The sequence below is a fragment of the Echiichthys vipera genome (assembly GCF_963691815.1).
Source record: "Echiichthys vipera genome assembly, chromosome: 1".
Classification (NCBI taxonomy): Eukaryota; Metazoa; Chordata; class Actinopteri; order Perciformes; family Trachinidae; genus Echiichthys; species Echiichthys vipera.
In genome coordinates this window covers 23,223,525-23,238,737 of record NC_139826.1, presented here as the reverse complement: position 1 = coordinate 23,238,737, position 15,213 = coordinate 23,223,525, and the positions used below count along the sequence as shown (strand labels likewise).

The 15,213-nt window shown below is 39.8% G+C and overlaps 1 protein-coding gene across 3 annotated transcripts in view; it reads left to right on the top strand.

Annotated features, from left to right (window-relative positions):
* myo1ea (myosin IEa) overlaps nucleotides 1–15,213 on the top strand; it is a 50,693-nt gene that overhangs the window by 14,033 nt on the left and 21,447 nt on the right. For 2 of the 3 annotated variants that reach the window (XM_083918327.1, XM_083918326.1), the window contains exons 2-9: nucleotides 1,585–1,728; nucleotides 3,674–3,763; nucleotides 4,646–4,740; nucleotides 8,061–8,148; nucleotides 9,918–10,007; nucleotides 10,952–11,083; nucleotides 11,509–11,643; nucleotides 11,929–12,061. In XM_083918327.1, coding sequence (XP_083774453.1) covers nucleotides 1,585–1,728; nucleotides 3,674–3,763; nucleotides 4,646–4,740; nucleotides 8,061–8,148; nucleotides 9,918–10,007; nucleotides 10,952–11,083; nucleotides 11,509–11,643; nucleotides 11,929–12,061 — 907 coding nt within the window. Of the gene's footprint in view, nucleotides 1–1,584; nucleotides 1,729–3,673; nucleotides 3,764–4,414; nucleotides 4,543–4,645; nucleotides 4,741–8,060; nucleotides 8,149–9,917; nucleotides 10,008–10,951; nucleotides 11,084–11,508; nucleotides 11,644–11,928; nucleotides 12,062–15,213 lie in introns of those variants that run through there. The other variant, XM_083918328.1, reaches the window with a different exon arrangement.

Here is a 15,213-nt window from a genome sequence, read left to right as displayed (position 1 = left end):
TGCCGTTCCTCCTCCCTGGCTAAGTAATGTAGAGTTAATTAATTAATTAAGAGTTAAATCCAAATTACTTTCCACTAGTTTATTTTGTAATCTGGTGTTATTTTGTGAACCAGGGTTTTGCTGTTTGCTCTTTTTGTTTCATCTACTTCATATCAGTTAGAGCAACTCTCTTTCAGCTTTGTTGTGTGTAGAAAGATAACTTCCATTAAACTACAAAAGATTATGTGAGTCAGTGGGAGTTACAGTATATATACAATGGTCGACCAAGATAATGTTTGGTCCTAAAATATATATATAAAAATATAAATTCTTGCATTGTATGATATTTTATGTGTAAAAATCAACAAACCGCCCCTAATATATATGGTAGAGGAAACACTGATATTGCCATCTTGGAAGTGCCTGACGCCGCCTGCTCCCAGGTAATCAAACAGGCAAAGAGGTGGAGCGTGGGTGGAGCTGAGGCGGGCCAAATGAAGCCTACACTATTCTGTGAAGGAACTCACTTATCACTCGAAGAGACCATGTCCTTAATTAACTTTAAGCTTTAATATAATTTGTTGTCATCAATAGGGAAATTAGCTATAGAGACCAAAACCGGCTGTAAACATGTTTATTTCTGCTGTAAAGTTTAGGATACCATGTGGGTTTATGGGAGTTGACTCATTTTTGGAGTGGCCATTCGAGGAACTGCAGTTTTTGGCACTTTCGTGTTTGCTTAATTTTTGTTGTCACTTGGTCTGTACACTGTACGCAATTTCATGGTCGTCCAGCCAATAGTTGTTGAGATATTTCAGTCTGGAACCGACCGACTTACACAACCATCCAAAAAGCCTTTCCTCTAAAATGGCTATAAATATAGATAAGTAATGTGTTTTCAAAGGAATATATCATGCATGCACTTCTACATGAACTGCAGTATCTTGCTGTTGAAGTACGACTGAATGAATTATGTCTTTTAGCTTTGCCGTCATTGTTTTGATCTCTACTCTGCTCCCTCGTCTCCCCACACTTACTCACTACAGAGGAAGGGAAGTCAAGAGTTAACTTGTGTGTCGACTAATGTTCTGGATGCTCTCTATGGCTTTGAGTGGTTTTCTGTCCAGGAGAAAGAGACTCACTCCTCGCAGCACATTGTGACCCTCGTCCACAGTAGCCAGACAACACTGACTCATAGCACATGATGAATGACCTCAGTTCTCCGGAGACTCACTCAGCTAAAACAAAAACAGGAATGTAGGGATAAAAAGGTTTGGTCAGAGCATCTTTAACACTTGGACAAATAACACAAAGCACTTTTGGGAATCTAACCTTGCACTATTTCAAAGTAAACACAGCTTATAGTGCTGCTGGGATCATAAAATCTGCAAACTTTGACTTTTTGTTGCTGTGATAATAACCATTTTCCCCTTCGCTTTCATTTGTGTGATAAAACCACAATACCTCAGCCTCTGCTGTAAAGCTGCAGTTCATTCATGTAGCAGTCTCTGTTACCTTGATGTCACACTCTAGATTAGTCCACGCAATCTCATTGTGTCCTTCTCAGCGATTTAACAATTGTACATTGTATGTGTTTTGTTGCAGGGGAGCCGGGGGCACTACAGGTACCACTGGCAGAGCCACAATGTCAAACACAGCGGAGTGGATGACATGGTGCTGCTCAGCAAGATCAATGAGGACGCCATCGTGGACAACCTCAAGAAGAGATACATGGATGACTACATCTTTGTATCCTTTTCTCACAATTGTGGTTCACGCTCCGGCGAGAAATAGCCGAGCCCCGTCTCATCCCTGCTATTCCCAGAGCAGCTGAATGGTCATTCACAGTTATATTGTAGCACTGAGTAATAGGTCAGTGTTGGGCGGGAACGCCTTCCTCCTGGAACGCCACTGTGTGCAGGGGGCAAAGAGCCTCTCAGTACATATCTCCACCAAGACCTCTCACTCCTGCTCCTTGACCAAAGTCAGATTTACCCCAGTTTTGTCTCACTGGGGTGAAAAATGTGAACAAAATGGTGTGAGGAATAGTGGATAGCATAATGTTAAAATAAAACAGTCTTTTTGAATCAGAGCATTGCTGCTGCCTATTTTAAGCAGCTGTAATTTAAAAAAACAAAACATAAATGATACATTTAAGGCACATAAAGACAAATAAAATAATATACATTTAAAATGAAATACAGAAAAAAGATTAATAAATAAAAAGAATATAATATCTTTATTTATTTATTTGTAAATGTTTCTCCTAGCTAATGGTCACGTATGTCTCATAATTTCAGTGGGGATCTAAAATGGTGAGCTGGCCTTTTTTTTCATACATTACATCGTACAAATTCTGGGTTTAGGTTTCTAAAGTGCAGCTGTGACCACACACACACACACACACACACACACACACACACACACACACACACACACACACACACACACACACACACACACACACACACACACACACACACACACATAAGCACTGTTCATGACCTAAAATGAGTGGATGAATGAATGAATAACCCCTTTTTGAAAAGCAGTTTTGAGCTGCTCATTAAATAAACTTCATCCCTGTTCTTGCAGTGCACAGGATTATGAAGTTTAGTAAATGCTGGCACTTTTGTGTTCAACATCTCTGAGTCAGGCCTTTGATTTGGGTCAATAAATAGCCGTAACTGTGAGGTTTCCTTGCCAAGCCTGTGGGTCACTGTAGGCCACCCACAATAGCAGCTTTATTTGCCTTGTGCGGCACTTTGGCTTCAGGGCATAAAACCTCACAGTGTTACATGGCCGGTCTATTCTCTGTCATTTGTAAGCACTGGATACTTATTTAGCCTCAGGCTTGATCACCAAATACTTCACTGCTGCACTGTTGCACTCTCTTTACGTCATGGCAGCCTTAGGTTAAGTCATTTCTTTCAGTTACAGTTTTATAATGGGTTAGTAAAAATGTAATCCAGATGTTTTGCCATTAAAGGGAGAATGTTTTACAATTTACACATAACTTTATTTTAGATGTACCTTGTTTTTTTATGATTAACAGTTTATTGTTTTTCAGAAATTTGAACATACACTCATATCCACAAAAAGTACACATACAACAAAATAGAATCAAAGGAGGACATAGTGCGATCTTAGACAAAAACTAAACTATAAATACAATTTAGAAAATGATAACTGGTAAACAAATAAAATAAAATAACTAATACAAAATAATAATAGAAAAAAAAGAGAGAGTGATGCACAGAGCACTTGAATTTACAACCTTACCTATACATAGGTACAGTTTTCTACCCAGATGTATCCCTCAATCATGTTTTCTAGTTAAATGCTATGTTTATGAGCCGGAACACCATTAAATGTCCAAAGTGTACGAATGATACTTCCCCCCATTTCATGTTGTACAATTTATTTAGAGGTACCTTATTTTAAAAAGTGAGATTTCCATATATTTTTTTTTATAAAGCAGGTTGAGGCACTTCATAAATACTGTGAAAGTATCAAAACGCTCAATCCACAGAGGTCTAATCAGCCAGAATAACTGAAAACACCTGTGTGGGTGTTTAGGGGCTTTAAAGCATGAAAACATGTTCTAGTAGTAGTATATTATCGGAACTTGGTGTTATTTGCTTTTTCTGATTTGTTTGTCCTCCCTGTAGATCCTTAATATATACCTCCTCAGACATATATTGGTCCTGTGCTCATCTCCGTCAACCCTTTTAAGCAGATGCCTTACTTTGGGGAAAAAGAAGTTGAGATGTATCAGGGCGCAGTAAGTATATGACGAAAGATTCAAAACGGAAAACTCACTTTATATTGTGAAAGTACTGGCATGTCTGGGGGGGTTGAGAAGGCAACAGTCTGAAGGACAAAGGCTTTGAAACAAACTGTGTTAGTTGCAGTGTGAAGTTTCCAGCGGGTTGGCGCAGATGTTGCTGTCAGAAACCAGACTCAACCATTGAGAAGGCTTGGCAGTACCTTCACAGAACAGCCTGTCCAAGTCTGCCTCCTCTCTTGGCCGGCCTGTTGAGAGTGGGCTTGTCTGCTTAAGCCAGGAACACACTGAACGACTTCTAATATCCTAACCGACTGTGAAAACAATCCGCAACACACACATGACAAATATAACAATTTGGCAGATTACAGTTAAGTGCAATGGGTTCAGGTTTGCGTAGTATTATCAGCTCAAACTGCAGGGGAGAGTTCAGGTTTGTTCATAGTTGTTTGAATCAATCATGAAGACACAGATGTTGGAGGGTAACAGATTTGGCATTTGTACCTACTCCTATTTTGTGCAGATCAGTGCAGTCTTTTCACAATTTTGGAAATAAGCCATCATGGCCTAAGTGGAATTGATACATTTTTATTTATTTTGTTGTCAACAAATCCAACAAAAACACCCAAACTAACTGTGTGTGAAAGTATTTCTCAATACTTCCCGACTTCCCCACCTGTCTGTCTCTTTGAAAAGCTTCAGTAGTTCCTAAAAAAGCTGGACAGGGCCACCTTTTGTCAGGACAAGATGATCTCCCCCCAGCAAATTATTTGAAGGTTTAAGATTTGGCTACACAGACAATACTTGTTTTGGATTATACACCTCTACAACGTTTTCCCAAAAGCTGATTAACCATTGTTTTGTATTGTCAACTCTCAGGCTCAGTATGAGAACCCTCCTCACATCTACGCTCTGGCTGACAACATGTACAGAAACATGATGATAGACAGTGAGAACCAGTGTGTCATCATCAGGTAAGACTTATTATCACACATCATTCTTCACCTTCTTTACACATCGTGAACTAATTGTATGTGACAACCAAAATAGACTTGAGTGTTCATTCTGTTAACTCACCCGTTGTGTCAGTGAGTCAGACCTCTAAACTTCTGGGATGGGAGAGAGTGAGACAAGATAGTAATCTGTACACTGTGATCTGTGAGGTGCTACAACAAAGCTGCTGCGCCTCTGCAGGTTGAGATAATGGTTGGGAGGGGAACAGGACAACAGAAGAGAACAGGTTCAACCACATCATTTGCTACGACTGAGAGTAACGTGCTTCTTTGGTGATGTTCCATCATATCACTTTCAGCCTCAGTGAAATGCAAATTAATGGAAAAGAATGTACTTATACCCAAATATGAAAACAATTCACATTGACAGCTGGATGTGGCCTCGGTTGAGGATGTGAGGCGAACAAAGCAGCAGTTATAGTGGCTATTTTTGAAGAACTTCCTGCTTTAAAAAGAAAAGAAAAAACACCACAGGAAGAACACCTGCATGGTCCTTGACCCAGAATCACTCTTTCACTAGATTTTTAGGTCCTTTTACAGCGTGTTAGAGTTTGTCGGTGAATGTTTTTGAGCTACAATTGCTGCGGAGAGAAAATGCGGTGTCATGATTGGGGCTTTACCCCATCGGCCCAGTCACCTGAGCAGTGTGGTTGCTATAGTGCTTACCTCATGTTGAATGACCCCTGCTTCAGCACTTTTGCCTGTTGTTTGGACAGCCAGCAGTTGCTAGTTCAGTTTCCCACATAAAGGCACTGAGGTGGATTTTGTGATCGACTAAATCAGCAAACAAAAGCATGGAAGTGGTTTTATGATGAACCAGGTCTTAGCAAACAAAGGCTGCTGTGTGAACTGCTGGCCAGGCAGTGTGGTCGGCCTACATTAGCACTTTTCCACAACTACTAAGAAAGTGTTTGAATTAACCATAAGGGGAAATTAAGGATGAAGTAGTGGAGAAGTTTTGACTATCATGACTTTCCCCCTATTTATTTATTCATTCAGTTTATCTGCCTGCCATATTCTTACTACAGCATGTGACTGATAGTAATTATTATCCGCCGACATCTGGATCAGATATGAAAGGGATGAACTGGAGCAGGTTGGTGTTTTCAGTCTGGCACGCCCCATCAAACTATTAGATGAAATCAGAGCAGTCGTCTGAGGACCAAGTGCTTCACATCTGTTCCCAGAACAGATCAGAAACACACAAGTTTGACGACAGTTTCAACAGAGAGCCAGGATTTTCTGCTCAGGCTTAAATTTCAGTCTTTCAATCAACATGTCACCTGAACAACAGCTCTTTAAACCTAATCCAACAAAAAAGCAGGTCTTTTCAGTGTTGACAAATAATTTCTTCTTTTTTTTTGAATGACTGGCCACGAGCCACAAGTCGGACATCATCATCCTCCTTCAACCGTCAGCTGACTCTAGGGCGATGGTTGTGATTCCATCCCAGTTGAGTCTGTGACTGGCTTCACTGACAGCTGATGTTGTCTACTTGTTGTGTTCACTCAGTCTTTTGTCCAGAGGCCTTGCTGATTCACCAGTGAAAAGTTCCCCACAGCTGTTGCACATGATGTCATACCACCAGTGTTTTTCTCCATCCTCTGAATTTTATTTTAAACAAAATAACATGACACGGACAACTTACTGCGAGTAATAACAAAACCACAATTATAGCGTCATAAGTGCGCAGAAGTCAATTAATGCCAATTAACTCTTTGGTTCAGAGGGATTTTGTAACTTCACATTTTAATAATCAGTTACAAAGATGTCCAACTCCATCCTCTTCTTTTGAACAGTTAAATTGGGCCTTAAAACAGATGAGCACAAGCAAGGTAGTCTGACACCAACAAGAAGTTGATGTTTTTAAGGCACTGGGAATACAACACTCACTGAAGAAAGTCTACCTGAACATACTTTACATGCAACTAGTTCTGAGGGAATGCAGTGTGATTAGATATGAAACCCTCAGTGTTGAGTGTGCATCCTTCCCATAGATGATGTCAGTAATGATTTATGAAAGTTAATGCTTAAACCTCTGTGCCTCTGCATTTGATTGTTTAACTTATGTCCTTGTTTGGTTAATAAATCTCTGCGGAAGTTAACAATGCCTTCAGCATTTCAGCGCCACAACAATGAGACTTGCTCACTGTGGGGGCTCTAATGAGACTCCAACTACGGCTGCTGCTTGTGTTGAAAATAGCTTTGCAGAGAAAACAACTTTCATGAGGAAGAACAATGGCCTCAGATGAAGCTCTGTAGGGCTTTCTGAAATTTAAAGTAAAACTGAGCCGAGTTTCTTGCTCTTACTTAAGCAGTAAGTGTGCAAGGGAGGAAGTCCAGACAATGCTAAAGGATTTGGAAGAAACAAGGAGCTATATAGGGGGAGGGTTGCATCCATGTAGAGACTGCTGTGTAATAGAGTGGCTCCCATGACTTCCTCTGGCAGCCTCTAACAGTCTGCAGCTGTGTTTCTCACAGAGGCATTACCAACCTGCCTTCTACTTTAAGGCACAGAAAGAAAAAACAGACTCCACTATCATCCACTGCCAAACCACATATGGCAAAATGAGTATGACACTGGAAAAGTGAAGTGCAAGGAGGAAAATTGACAAGTGTAGGGTGAAGGGGAAAGAAGTGAGGAAGAAAAATCTGTGAATGTGACAAAACAAAATTAATGTTCTTGTTGGTGCAGCATTCATCTGGCCAGATGTGCTGCGGTCTAACACACATTTGAGCCTATGAATTGAAATTTGCTTCTAGTTGCACAAAACACATTTTGGTTTGTAGAGTGAACGGAGTGTGTACATGTGAGCTGGGATTTCAACTGTTTATTCAGCAGGTTAAGCGTAACAGAGGGATTATAGGTCATCTTTGCTTAGGTGGACACACAAATGCAGACATGTGCACCAACACATGCCAAAATCTTCAAATTGCAATTACTCTTAGCTGTCTTGTGTGTAAACAATGCAGTGTCTCAAAACATGAATAGGCTCAATTGTTGTGACTTGATATGAAGCAGGTTTGTACCTTGTTAATAAAAATATGTACATAAACTGTCATGATTGGTTGGAAATGGAATCCAAAAGTAATCTCATACATCTTGATGCCAATGTAAAATACAGGCCACCTAGGTCTGCTTGAATCCCTTAAATTGATGTCTGAGTATGAACTCGGGTGTCACAGTTATTACAATAAGTGTTACAGTAGTTGACTCAGAAGCTCAAATTTCATTTATGCAAAAAAAATACCACATGCTTAAATTTGTATCTGTTTTTCAGTGGAGAGAGCGGAGCAGGGAAGACGGTAGCTGCCAAATATATCATGAGCTACATCTCCAAAGTGTCAGGGGGTGGACCCAAAGTACAGGTGAGAACTGCTTTTTTTTTCTTTGAGGACGGTATGTAATAGATGCATGAGACATTTGAGATTTTTGAGATGTCGAGCTGCATAGATTATATGATAACTTGGAAACAATTCATTTTTTTAAAAAAGTATTATGATATTTTTTGCGATGCACAATTTAATAGTCCGGATAAAAAATAAAAAGCAAATCTCTAATACTAATAGGATTTAGTGTAAAGAACTCACAGGGACACGTAAACATGTGAAGATCACTGCTCACAAAATAAAGGCTTGTTGGACATACTGTAGCCTAAACTCAATGTCATCCAAACATATATTAAATGGAGTTGAAACATTTTCAAATGTACATCAATATCATAATAACTTCTTGGATTGTGTTTTGCCCATCCTACTTTTAATCATTCACAAATTTTGTCACTGCGAAATCAAACAACCCGTTTGCTGCGTCTTTCCTGCACTTATTCCTCTTTTCGGACCCAAATCTTTCTCTTATCATCCTCCCCCTTATACCCCATAATCAGCCCATCACCAGCCTCTTATTCGCCCAGCCCCCTTCAGCCATCTGGCAGTCCCCCAAACCAGCAGATGTCCACTTCCTAAGCTTGATAAAGATCTGAAGTTTGATGAGGAAATGCCTACACCATGATGGTAGTGGGATTTTTATATTTAATCCACTCAGATCTGCTTCCACCAAGGCAAAGATAGAAATCATCTTCAGGCTTTCAATTTAACAGTAGAGCTGATAGTCTGACTGAATCTTGTGTGTTATAGCATTTCATAGCATTGTTTTTTTTTTTACAGTATAAATGTACAGTTCTAAAGCTTTTTATGAAAATAACTCTTGTATTGTTTGTTTAAGCAAATGTGGTTGTTTAAGCAAATGTGGCCTTTACAGTGGGGCACACACACACACACACACACACACACACACACACACACACACGCACATGCCTCCACCTCTTCCAGCTGCTGTTCAGCATCACTTCCCTTTCACATGGTTCCCTTCAGCTTTAACACACGGTATACGCTCAGTACAGCACATGCATTCTTATGCAATGTGTTTATGGTGTGTGTTCACATGTGTGTGACAATAGTTTTGAACAGATTAAAAACTCCCTGCCAGTAACATATCTGTTCATCTGTCTTCAAAATCACATCTATCAATATTCATGCATAATTAATTATTAAAAAAGAAGTTATGGATATACAGTAGAATTAGCATTTTAACATCTTGAAACCATGTTGTAGATGTGTTCTGACTTTAAGTCATCAGTCCTTCGTCTCTCGATTAAGTCAAAATCTAAAAGATAATATCGCAGGAAGAATCACAGCATGGGATGCCTTGGAAGTATGATAGAGCCGTGAACCGATTACTGCCTGTATGGTTCTCTATAATTAGCTTGAAGTGAGAAGTTCAGTGTTATTTTTTCCTTTTATACAAAACTAAGTTTAGAAAAAATTCCAAGAAATAACTTCCATTTTACTTCTGTGTACAAAAATGGAAGTAAGAATAGCTCTGTCTGCTGTACCGATTTAAAACTCATGTGCTTCTGACATGCAGATGGCTCACAGGAAAGATAATGTCTTCCAGACTTTCTGTGTCTGTGTGTACATGTGCATTTGTGTGTGTGTGCACGCTCATATATGAGAGGAAAGTTCCAGAAATATACACACCAGCCTGTCAGTGAGGGTGTGAAGTGTGTGGTATCCCTACCTGCTGTATGGTCCGTCTGTGACGTAGCTAACAGCTCATTTCATCTGTCTCCCTGCAGCACGTCAAAGACATCATCCTGCAGTCCAACCCGCTGCTAGAGGCTTTTGGCAACGCCAAGACCCTGAGAAACAACAACTCCAGCAGATTTGTAAGGCCTTAATTTCTGAGATTTTGCACTTTTTGTAATTCTGGGGTACCATTTCGACTCAATTCATAACTTGTCCTTGTTAATCAAAGAAAACACATGAAAACCAATTTCAAACAGTGTAAACCTTCAGACAAAATGTTTTAATCTCCAGGGACAAATTTTTTTCAGCTTCATATTTTTGTGTGTGCCAAAGCTGATTTTCACTGGAAGTGAGGACAACTCTGGGAAACATTGACAAAACTAGAATAACTCACGCAAATTGCACTCCCTTAACTGTGTTGCGCAGCGATTAATACATGCAGTAGGTACTACCTACCCCAGAATATTTTGAGGATTCAACTTTTCGGTCACGCACCTTTAATTCCAAGCAACTTTTGAAAACAAAGATTTATAGTAACTTCTTTTCTGTTTTACTGCATGAGGAAGCAAACCTCTTGTGTGTCCCGGGTAACCAGAGCTGTGCTGTCAGGATTCATTGCACAAAAAGACATACATGCAGAACCACTGTGGCACATCCTCCACTGCTTACAAAGAAACTCATTTAACAAGGACTTCAAATTAAAGCAAAGCACAGTATGGAAAACAAAAATTCAGGTTAGCACACACAGCAGTATTGTCTCAAAAGTCTGGATATTTTTAGATCCAGGAAAATTAGTTTGGTTTGGCACTAATGGCCTGAGATCACTACATTTGAGGTACTGTCTTTAAATAAATAGTGTCTCTATTAACTTTATAGCCTGGAACAGATATTACATTACAGGCTTGTCTGGAGAAGAAAGCAAGACAAAAAGCAGGATCAGATTTTTATATAAATATAAACAAACACCACTAGCAACCGTAGAACTACCAACTGCCAGGATTTTAGATCTTATAGTCCTGGCTTTAAGCTTGATTGCATCCCTCTCCAGTACTGACAAAATAAAAAACATGCTTTGATCCATCAGGGGAAATACTTTGAGATCCAGTTCAGCTCAGGTGGCGAACCAGACGGAGGGAAAATCTCCAACTTCCTTCTGGAGAAGTCACGTGTCGTCACGAGGAATCCTGGAGAGAGGAGTTTCCATATATTCTATCAGGTGAGGCTTATTTTATTGGAGCAGAAAAGTGAACTGCACACATTTGGCTCGTGAAGAGGGTCTGTGAGGGGATTTCAGGACACATTGGATTAGACATGCCATTTGGCTGCAGGAAGAGGTCCAATCTGTTTTCACTGTGGATGCTCGAGGTCCCTGGAAAAGATAGTTCAGTTTTACCATAGTGCAGTTTTCTTCACATGCAAAGTGGAGCACAGTCTAAATATAAGCCTGAAAATGTGTTGAAATGACATTAAGCAAGGCAAGACATCTTTATTTATATAGCACATTTCATACCAAGGCAACTCAATGTGCTTTACATAAAGACAAAACATTTTTTAAAAACAGTATAGAGTACAGTATTTTACACACTTGGTGCAAAAATATGTTGTCACATCCAAAATCTTCTATTAATTTCTACTCTACAGTTGATAGAAGGAGCCAGTGGGGAGCAGGGGAGCAGCCTGGGAATCACAAGTCTGGATTACTACACTTACCTCAATCAGTCTGGCTCCTACAAAGTAGACGACATCAACGACAAGAGTGACTTCCAGGAGACGATGGTACAGTCAGATTCATCCTGTTTAACAGGCTATAACACCCTCAGTGGTGTTGCGTGCGTCTATTAATCTCATACTAGCGTTCATGTGGCTCACAGCCTTCTCTTTACATTCCTCTCCCTCCCTACCAGTCCTCTTTGTTTTCTTTTCCAACGATCTCCTCCTGTGTTTGTTTATCCGCGAGACCGCAACAGGAGTAATTAGAGGACATGAGCTAGGTACCACAGGAGTGAGTAAACCCATGCTGCCGACCTGATTTAGCATGATCTTTTCCTTTGCTTTTCCCAGCATGCCATGGACGTGATTGGCATCTCAGCGGTGGACCGCTCCATGGTGCTTCAGATTGTAGCGGGAGTCCTGCACCTGGGAAATATCACTTTCAAGGAAGCAGGCAACTACGCTGCTGTGGAGAGTGAAGAGTGTAAGTTGGCTCACACCAGGACCTTTTTTGCTTAATGTGGTTCACACTAACACTGGTAACAATAACTAGAGACCTTAGTTTGCTGTTTAACATTTAGCCAGGAGAGACAGTTGTTTTAGCAATAGCTATAATCTCTGTTAAAAAAAAAAACAACGTATACGCTGTGGGATGGGAAAAGGAGTTAACAATGTTCCATCACCTTCAAAACGTGGTGTGGCATGTGCAGCTGTAACTGAGATGGTGGGATGTCTCAAAAGCTGTGCTTGAAGCTGCACAGTTGTATTTTGAAATAAAAACTAATACTAGCATTCTAACATTCTCACATTGACAATGCTAACATGCTTATTGTTAGTTTTATAAATGCATACAAGACTTTAGGTTGTGTTGTTAATGTGCTAGCTAGCCAATTAGCATCCTGAAGCCTTCCTGTTGGTCTTCCGGTTTCTCAACAAATACAGACTACCGCCAGCTGCTGGTATGGAGAGTCATTTCTGTTGGCTGTAGTCTTTGTGGTGTGTACGTAAGTGCAACTTTTTGGCCTTTTTGGCTTTAGAGTCTATGGCCAAACCAGCAGCTCTTTGAGGCTGTACAGTAGCTTAGGCACAGCAGTGCTTTCAGTGAAAAGTTCGTTAGCTTCTAACATGCAAGTGTAGGGTATGCTAACTAAGGACTAAGTAGTGCTAACAGCTGAGGCCGATGGGAATGTCATTAAATTTGCGGGTATTTGGTCATTACCAAAAGTATTACACAAATGTAAACTTTTACTTGATGATGGTGCTAAATGAAAAGTCAGGAAATCATCAGCATTATTATAATTGATTCGCGGGCAAACATGAATGTTTTTATCAGATTTTATGCCAATCCCTCTAATAGCTGGTTATTTAGATATAAAGTAAAAACTTTTACCTTCTGGTGGCACAAGCTGTAAAGTTGGTGGATCCCCAAAGTCAGTAGGATTCAGAAAACAGCCATCTATAGGCTATATTGTCGCTGAGATATTTCAGTCTGGACCAAAGAGAATGAGCAACATTTCCATCCATTAAGTCACGTAGCTAGTGTGGCTAAACAGAAACAGACACAGTTCTCTGGTTGAAACTGGGGCTGAAGACAATGGTGCTGTTTTTTAGGTTGAGACTGAGTTGTGGTAAATTTCTTCTTCTCATTATGTTCTTGTCTTTCTGCATGTCTTTCCTCTCCTCAGTGTCCTTCTGTGGTTGGTTTTGGAGGATATTTCTCTCTCCCCACTTTCACTCCCTAAAGTTTTATTGTGTTAATGTAGGGCTGCAGCCAACTGTCTGGAGTAATTCAGGCCATGCTAGATTAACAGAAAATAAAACACTATTATTGAAGGTCTGGACATATTTTGCCATACAAAAAATTACTTGGAAAAATACTTCTCCTTCTGTCCCGTCCCTTTAGCCTGCTCCTGCCTCTTTTATTCTTCTCTACTTTTTTCTTTTACTTTCTCCTTAAACTGTGTCCGTATGATGCAGATGAGAGTACAGTTGGCAGTGTACAAAGCCTCGGTCTGTTCTGTGCAGACGTAACAGCAGCTCTCAATAATCTCTGCCTTTCCTGTTTCCTCCAGTCTCACTTACTGTGTGCTTCAACTGCAGTGTTTTGCACACATGAAGCGTCACCAGCCAAGTTCACATCCATTCGCACTCAGCAACAAGAGTCAGTGCGTCATCTGTTGTTCAAATAAATGTTGAGACTACTTGTAATTATTTAGTTAAAAGTAATTTGATCCACACAGTGACGTGCTGTTCTTAAAAATGACTATTTTGGGATCTTGTGCTTTTCAAAAGGATCATTATTTTTTGGTTTGGCATTGTGCAAGAAGGTTTTTTGAATCCTTATGTCATAGCATATAGCTGTGTATTGGGTCAAATATTTGAACCCAATTTATTATGGCTATATCATTGAACCTCCAGCTTTGAACACATACCTTTGGTTTTGTGCAAACCTTTAGCTTGGTACAAAAAGGTCGTAGCGCCAAGTCTTGTACATATCCCCCCTAATAATAACCACAACATGACTTTTTTACACTTTAACAAGATATAACATTTTTACTAGTGAGCTTAACGGCCAAAATACATTGGGCGCAAACATGGTGGACCCGGCTGCCAAGGCATGCTCGCAGCAGATATCACTTATATCAAATTAAGCTGCTACATGGACCACGGAACCTGTACACATCCGAGCAGGCGGCGCATGGCTCAACTCTACTTACTACGTGACATGGCATGTCCCTTCCCCATGTATTTTGGCTGTTAGAGCCATGCCAGCTGTTTCCCATTGTTTCTAGTTTTTGTGCTAAGGGGGTCTATGGTGATTGACTTGCTTTTGGAGCCAGCCTCAAGTGGCCATTTGAGGAACTGCAGTTTTTATATAAACATACGAAGGAGTAAATCTTCTCATCTAACTTTTGGCAAAAATGTAAATACTTTCCCAGATTGTCAAACTATTCCTTAAAAAAATGCTGGGCCAGCAAGGCTCTGAAGATATTGGGATATTATATGAAGGACAATTCCACACCTTAGTGCAGAAGAGACTCTTAACAAGCTGTGAAATGTTTGTTTTAGTTCTTTATGCTGCACCACCATAGAATAGAATAGAATAGAATAGAATAGACTTTATTGATCCCACAGCGGGGAAATTCATGTGAGCAGTAGCTTACAACACAGACACAGACAACACAGACCCTTAGTTTACATAAGGTAAACAAAGATAATTAAAAATAAAATAGAAGATAAAAATAAAAAATAAGAATAGAAAATATACTATATACAATATACAACAATTTACACTATGTGTCATAAATATGAAGTGGAAAAACTGCAGTGGATGGAAATACTAAGTACAGATGTTACAAATATGCATTACAAAAGTGACTTGTGATGATGTGGAAGTGTAATTGCACATGGGTGAATTGACAAAATAAACATAACAATCATTACATGATTAAAGAAAAAGTCCCATACTGGAACTGAAACATGCAAACATACAAAATTTTCATTTTGAGTTAATATTGTAGAAGTAAAGCATTGAGTGACAGGATCATTGTATGTGTCACATCTTATGGGATGTGACACACTCCCTCCTACTCTTCTTATTATGCCGCTTTGACTAACAAATTTCCTGTTGGGGAA